The following is a 7,582-nucleotide window of genomic DNA, read 5'->3' on the forward strand; positions in this document are numbered from 1 at the left end:
TAAGTGTTATCCCTGGCACATGTTTATTTGTGTTTTGTTTTCTCTTTCCTTGATTATAGTGCTGTAGTTGTGTTTAAATATTTTGGAATATAAAATATAAATATTTTCTGTCTACTTTGTGAAAATTATAGATCTTTTTATATGTGAATTTTTGTATTTTTTGTTGTTTAAATACAGTACTGAAAAAAAATAAAAATAAATTTCCTTTGGGCAAATATCTGATAAACCTTTTGGCCAAATGGAATAGGAGGTGGGATCTCGTTTCTATTGGCTGAAAGCTTTCCAAAGACATGTCACTCATTTAGATCAGAAATTGCATTCAGGACACAAGCAGTGCACATACAATACTAATGTGAAGCATTGCAAGAAACGTCACTATGAACACACATAATTAGTGTTTAAACATTAATAATATATGTGTGTCCAAAATAAGCTGTATGTTTATGTGTTAGCTTTGTTTAATAAAAAAGTTGATTTACACCATTAAATTCTGTTTCCACTGGTGTGGGTAAACATTCACCAATACAGTTTATTGTAAATGTTTTATATTCAGATGAATAAGTATTGATATTTTAGACTGTAACAGCATAAATATAAAGATGATTTCAGACTAACTTCAGATTTTTAGTTTACTCCAGTGGTTTAAAAAAAAAAAAGAACCACTCTCCAGCCAAAAAAGGCCACCACCTAGATTCAACTATGCAACCTTAACTATCCAATTTGATCATTAGTTCACGTAGTCAAAGCTATACACGATTTAATAAAATATTAGTGTGGCCTTTTTTGTGCATTGTCACATATATAATAAATCTACTTTGTTGTTTTCTTACTGACAATATCAATACTTAGAGCGGACATGCAAACATACTCCAAACAAACATTTTCATTATAATTTCGTTTTTTTAGGAGCACAAAAATGTATTTGGGTAATAAAAGTGTGTATAAATGTGTGTACAGTTTTTTTTTATATGCCATGTTAAATGCCGTGTATCAAAAAAGTAAGAAGATTTAATTGTTTTATTTATTTATTTGAACAGTATCTCCAACCAACTCAAATTTACAAAGCAAATCATTTTAAGCAAAACATAATTTTCAAAACTACAAATACAAATGAGCCTTAGTAGTAGTAACATTTTAGTAGTCCACACTGAAAATCATATTAGTATGTTCACATTACGTTGACTATTCAGTTTGATAGCTGACCTCTAAAAAGTGCGTAATGTGTAATATTCTTATTTACATCAGTAACAAGTCTGTTGAAACAAAAAGGCAATGCGGTTCTTAAGAATTTCGGGCCACTCTTTCAAAGTTGGAATATGTGAGGCTGATGACTTTGATGAGTTCACTATTACTAATATGCCAGTGGTAGTACGGTATGGTATAAGTGCAATTTATAATTCTGTCTTTTACAGCAGTGCTTTTAATGTATTCCCTATTTACATGGGACACTTTGTGTTGCAAGCATCACCCGATTTAAAAAGTCCATAGACACTGACCAGTGGGAACATGGACAACGCACCAACCATAGAACCCAGCTGGACTACTGCTCCACACCACACGAGAGCGCTGTGGCCCTCATCCCGGAGAATCACCCCAATGATGACCTTCACGTAGGACAGACAGAGAACAAACAGGATCCAAACCAGCACCTGGAAGACACAACATGCAAAAGGAAAACATTTAACATATTTGAGGCTTTCTTTGTATGAGCACAATACAAAATGTAGTCTACAGAAGTCACATTTTTTTGAAAGGGTAGGAGATAGAAAATAATCCTAAATATGCTCTTTTTTTAAGATTACAAATACACTTTTGAATAGTGTAGATGTGTTTATTGTATTTTAATTAATATTATTGTAGCTGTAGTTCGCATTGATGTATAATTGAATAATACTAAAAGAAGCTGTTAGAAATTGGTAATGTGTCGGTCAATCAGCCACCTACTGGTATCAGCTGATTTTCATGAAAAAGTACATGATTGCCAACGCCGAATAATGCAAATTATAAACGCAGATCCCCTCTGCCTGACATTGTATGTATTTTTAGTCCCTTGGCTGACAGCTATTATTATGTCTCCGTACATTGTGGAGATGCCCCCCCCCCCCCCCCCCAAGCTAATATTATTAACCGCCATTACACCTAATAAACTGCATTTGTTAGTATCTTAAGTGTGTTATCAAGTTGCATTATCACTGGAGGATAGGGCTAACCATGATACACACTGAAAGCAAGCCAGGAGCAGGCACGCTAATAGCTAAACTAACCGCTAAAGCTAGCTTTAAACAACACCAAAAATACATTCTTGGTAGTTTTAGAATTGTAAACGGAACCACGTTGCAGCAGTTATTAACAGGAAATTATTAGGTTGATTAATAAGAGTCTAGAAAAAGGATAATATACCAACAACTGTTGATGTGTCAGCATTGTTACTGTCAGTACACAACACATAAGAGGAGGGCAGATCCATCCATAAATTGGTGGTTTTGATGCCAAAGGTAGGATCAGTATATAATCAATGATAGAGTGATTAGATTAATATCTAAATGTTCCCATGTTTATTTTGTTGTTATTTTGTTCATGTTTATAAATTCAGGTAACAATTCCTTGGACACAGGAGGACTTTGAGGGTTAAAAGACAAAGTGTTTAAATGAGTAGTAGATATTAGATTTTGCTTTTGTTTAGTTACTGTGTAATATTGACTTTTTTTGATCAAACAATTATATGTAATAAAATAGAATAGAGAACTAGTTTGAATACAGTATTGATATTTTTACACTGTCTTAGCACTTACCATAAATAAATGGAAACATTTACAGTTAATACATGTGATTGGTATTGGTATTGGCCAATCTCACTAATGGATGATCGTATCGAAATCGGCAGCATAAAACCCTGATCAGACCATTTTGATTAGAAATAGCTCTTGGTGTGATACAGTACATTTTTCACCATTCAAAAATACACCAATAATTAAAATATAGTGACATTATTACTTCTGAATCCAAAAAATTAAGTTATCTTTGAGAGGACCACATATTCGTCAACTCAGTTAATATATCCCAATATTTTGCCAACGATACCTATTTTATCATATCCAACGCTGTTTAAAATAGTGTGGTGATTAGGGATGGGTACTTTTTCACATTTTAATTGATACGGTACCTATTGCCGGTACCTGTGAATCGATACCGGTGTGCAACAGTACCAATTTTTGGTACCTGTGTATGTGTTAATAAATATTAATTTTTTAAATAAAAAAATCTCATGTTTTTATTGGAACATCTAAAAATGAGCTGATGATAACTTAAGGCCAGTTGTTAGAAATCTATTAATAAAACAAGATATTCATACATTTTTTTGTTGGCAATGAATATTGCAACATTACCTAGAGGCAGTTGGGCTGAGTCCGCTCTCAGTGCTGTCAAGTGTTAGTATTTGGGATGTAATGATATGAAAACTTTATATCAAAGTTATAGTGACCAAAATAAGCAACGTTATTATAATCGCCATTTGGTTTTTAATAAATAGCTAAAACTAATTAACACACTGTTAGAAAACCCCACTATTCTGTATGTCTTTTTTTCTATGCTTCACTGGCAGTGTTTTAGTCTTAGTATTTTTTTGTTTTAAATATTGGTTTGTACTTTAGCACTGTAAGATGTATTTAAATGAAAAGTGTTGCAAATATCTATCTATTAAAAATCTATTAATATTTATTATTTATGGTAAGCATTATACTATTTGGTTGTCCTACTCTTTTTAGCAATTCTTTAACGCACCCTAAAACCATTCCAATCGAATTCAGGTCTACCTCCTGATGTGGCCAAAAGATCAGATTTGAAGCACTTTGGAGCATTTAGACTGGCAAAAAATATCAGATCTGTATCACTTGAGAGCAAAAAACAATCAGATTTGGTGTGCAGTGTAAACAGGGCCAATTACATTGTTTTGATTATTTAAAATTTAAAACTATGATTCCAACTGTCGGAAGTTTTACTGTGGTTGTCATTATTACCGTTTATGGCTACATGTGTAGTTAGAGCCGGCTCAGTCTGCGACTGGATGTAACGTCACGTGCAACCAAGGTAACGTAACAAGGTTGGATTTTACGTAAATCGGTGCCTGGTGGGACCGGCGGCCGGCGGGACTCGGTCAGTGCCAAAAAAGTACCGTATTTGATGTCCATCCCTAGATAGATATATATTGAGACGGCAATATTTTCGATTACCCCTACTTGTATTCAATCTTATAAGCAAATTCAAAAGGCCTACTATAACAACAGTTCCTGAAGAACTGTGGACCAGCAGAGGGCAAGGACTTAGGGCAGCCATGGCCATGATGTAGGCTCCAAATCCTGTCCCAGACACAGTCAGAAAACACATGAAGACGAGTGACCTGGAAAGACATTCATGTTATTGTTTCTTGAGCCTGACATGCTATGATGGCTTGATTAGTCAAGCTCACCTGATAGGCATGAACATGGCAATGAAACAGGCCACTGGGTTGGAGACAGCTGCCATGGCGGCAGCCAGATGATAGGCTTTGTTCCCGTACGGCAGACAGGAGTAAGACTGCACCGATGGCAGCACCGCGTTGGTCAGAGCATTCACCCATGCCAGTACCACAAAGATAAAAAAGACCTCAAAGTTGCTGTAAGTGCCCTTGCCAAAGGAGCTGCGAGGTTCCCTCTTTGAAGATTCTAATGGATCTATCATTGGCTTTTGTTCCGGTGTTTGAGCGTGCAGAGAGAAACCTTGCTCTTTCTTGCCAGGCGTCAATTCTTCACTAAAATACATGATGTCGTTTTTCTTTTCCCGAGCCACAGCCGGGTGATGATTGAGTAAAGTGAAGGCTATCAGGCAAACCACCATCATGGCGCTGAGAAACAGGAAGAAGATCTGAGCAGAAAATTTGGATGGTTGATAGATGGCTTGTAGCTCCCCACTCCCAGGGGATGTTTGGTTGAATGTGTCTGTCAAAGTGGCATTCTGACAATGGACGACACCAACGCCTTGAATAAGAGCCACCAGCGCAGGCACCAGTCCACTGAGTCCTTCACCTGTAAAGTAAGTGGTGAGGTATTGGGGGCGCAGGCGCATCATGAAAGGCAGGAAAGTGACAGAGGAGGTGCAGTCCACGACAGACAGCAGGAAGCATAATATCAAAAGGGGCACACTGTGCAAGGCGCCCCCTACTGTCACGGTGTGCTTCCAAAAAAAAGCTAAAAGGAACGTGGCAATGATTCCCAACACCACAATGGAGTAGACAACTGGCCGCTCATCCAGCACACCTGGACGAAAGCGGTGCATCAGGGTGATGAACAGGGGTCCTACATTGGCCATCTGGATGAGGACAGTGAGGTAGGATGGCAGGTACCAACCCTCTGGGATCTGTGGTACGATCAGTGGGAGCTCCACCCACATTCCGTTGATGGCTACCCAGGAGCCCATGCCAAACAAGCATGCCAGCACATGAGTCAGCAGTGACATAATGGCAGTTTAGAGGGAAGGAAATCAGGAAACAGCTGGAGATTGACACAATCTGAAACACACAATTAAGAAACTTTGATCAGTTGAGTTTTTGACTACAATCACAGAATTTGATCATTTAATATTCTCGGGGGTGCGGGTACCTATCCCAGCTGCATTCGGGCGGAAGGCGGGTTACACCCTGGACAAGTCTCTACCTCATCGCAGGGCCAACACAGATAGACAACATTCACACTCACATTCACACACTAGAACAAATTTAGTGTTGACAATTAACCTACAGTATCCCAAGGTGCATGTCTTTGGGGGTGGGAGGAAGTCGAAGTACCCGGAGGGAACCCACAATTATTTTCCTTAAATTACGAACTATAAGCCGCTTCTTTTTTCCTATGCTTTGAACTTTGCAGTTTATAAAACGATGAGGTAAATTTCCGGATTTTTTTTGCGTTTAGTGGTGCTGCTTTCTCGCTTCCTTGCTCCCTAGTAGTTTAATGTAGATCATAAATCATGCATCTCACCTGGACAGAAGAAGTCTGGGTGGTATTCCGACAAGTTGGTACACTTCGACAGCCATTAAGGACCCGGAACTGGCAAGAACGGCACGAAAAGTTGCTTGGTCCCCCCCATCCTGTCTCTTCGTGAGGATTATGGTCATTCTTCATTTAAATGGGGATATATGAACATCCCAGCAGTCAGCATCCTAATGACAGCAGACATTGCAAAGTAAGTGATGTTTTATTATGTTTTTTGGCTCTCGTGACCTATGCTTAAAATGATCAAAATAGGTCAATATTAAATATTATTATAAATGTGCCCGTTACTACATTAGATATACACTTACATCATGTATTTGGATGTGCGAAATTGCATGGTTCCTATTAGCTCCATTGTAAGCAAACTTTTAAATCGCATTTATTTAATCTTTAGAATGCATCAAAAAAATAATATCCTTCGTCATATCTCTCATTATGATTGTGAATGATGACGCAAAATTCCAAAAAAAAGTGCAGATCCCGTTTAAGGGGACATTTTAAACATCAGCAGAAACTTGAAAATAATTTAGCTTTAACAATAGTGTTAAATACACGGACATGGTTTCTGGACAGCTACTGCCGCTGCAACAGAGCACACATGGTGTAAGTGCCGTGATCTGTCCTAATAATACACACATGTTGGAATTGGGGGTTAAATCACCAAAATGATTCCTGAGCGTGACCACCGCTGCTGCTCACTGCTCCCCTCACCTCCCAGGGGTATGGAACAAGGGGATGGGTCAAATGCAGAGGGTAATTTCACCACACCTAGTGTGTGTGTAACTATCAATGGTACTTTAACTTTATGTTAAAAGTGCAATTTCAAGGTTAAAGAAGAAAAATGTTACAAGCAGAAAATACAATTATTTAAACTATGTTCCCTAAAATACACATTAAGGCCATAAATTGTGTTTTATCAGGTAAATCGATTAATCGAACAAACCTATCAATAGATTACTGGATTACTAAAATAATAGATAGCTGAAGCCTTCTCTGTCAGCCCAATAAGGACAAAAGGAATAGAAAATGGATGATCAAAAGATGACCTACTACTATATATTCATTCAACACATAATATAAGCTAATGTTTGGGTAATATTTAGCTAGCACAGATACACCTCTCAGCATGTAGTGTAATACTGTTAATTCATGACATATAGTCTTTTTTTTTTTTTTTAACTACAATAACAATACAGGTATAAGCTAAATAAAACTTGACATAGTTAAATTGAGGTTGTACTTGACCTTCCTGGGTTCTCCTCCTGTGGTGAAGGATGCCATGAACTTTCACACACTAACACACTGCTCCCATACACACTAACACACTGCTCCCAAACACACTAACACACTGCTCCCATACACACTGCTCCCATACACACTAACACACTGCTCCCATACACACTAACACACTGCTCCCATACACACTAACACACTGCTCCCATACACACTAACACACTGCTACCATACACACTAACACACTGCTACCATACACACTAACACACTGCTACCATACACACTAACACACTGCTCCCATACACACTAACACACTGCTACCATAC

The 7,582-nt window shown here is 37.8% G+C and overlaps 1 protein-coding gene across 5 annotated transcripts in view; it reads right to left on the reverse strand.

Moving 5' to 3' along the window:
* Positions 1–1,007: 1,007 nt before the first annotated feature.
* LOC133660265 (riboflavin transporter 2-like) overlaps positions 1,008–7,582 on the reverse strand; it is a 10,006-nt gene continuing 3,431 nt past the window's right edge. For 2 of the 5 annotated variants that reach the window (XM_062063582.1, XM_062063580.1), the window contains exons 3-6: positions 6,009–6,190; positions 4,466–5,542; positions 4,273–4,396; positions 1,008–1,649 (exon numbers count right to left, since the gene is read on the reverse strand). In XM_062063582.1, coding sequence (XP_061919566.1) covers positions 1,437–1,649; positions 4,273–4,396; positions 4,466–5,490 — 1,362 coding nt within the window. In that variant the 5' untranslated portion in view covers positions 5,491–5,542; positions 6,009–6,190 and the 3' untranslated portion in view covers positions 1,008–1,436. Of the gene's footprint in view, positions 1,650–4,272; positions 4,397–4,465; positions 5,543–6,008; positions 6,191–7,268; positions 7,290–7,582 lie in introns of those variants that run through there. The other 3 variants (XM_062063581.1, XM_062063579.1, XM_062063583.1) reach the window with 2 other exon arrangements.

Source organism: Entelurus aequoreus, linkage group LG11 (assembly GCF_033978785.1).
Source record: "Entelurus aequoreus isolate RoL-2023_Sb linkage group LG11, RoL_Eaeq_v1.1, whole genome shotgun sequence".
Classification (NCBI taxonomy): domain Eukaryota; kingdom Metazoa; phylum Chordata; class Actinopteri; order Syngnathiformes; family Syngnathidae; genus Entelurus; species Entelurus aequoreus.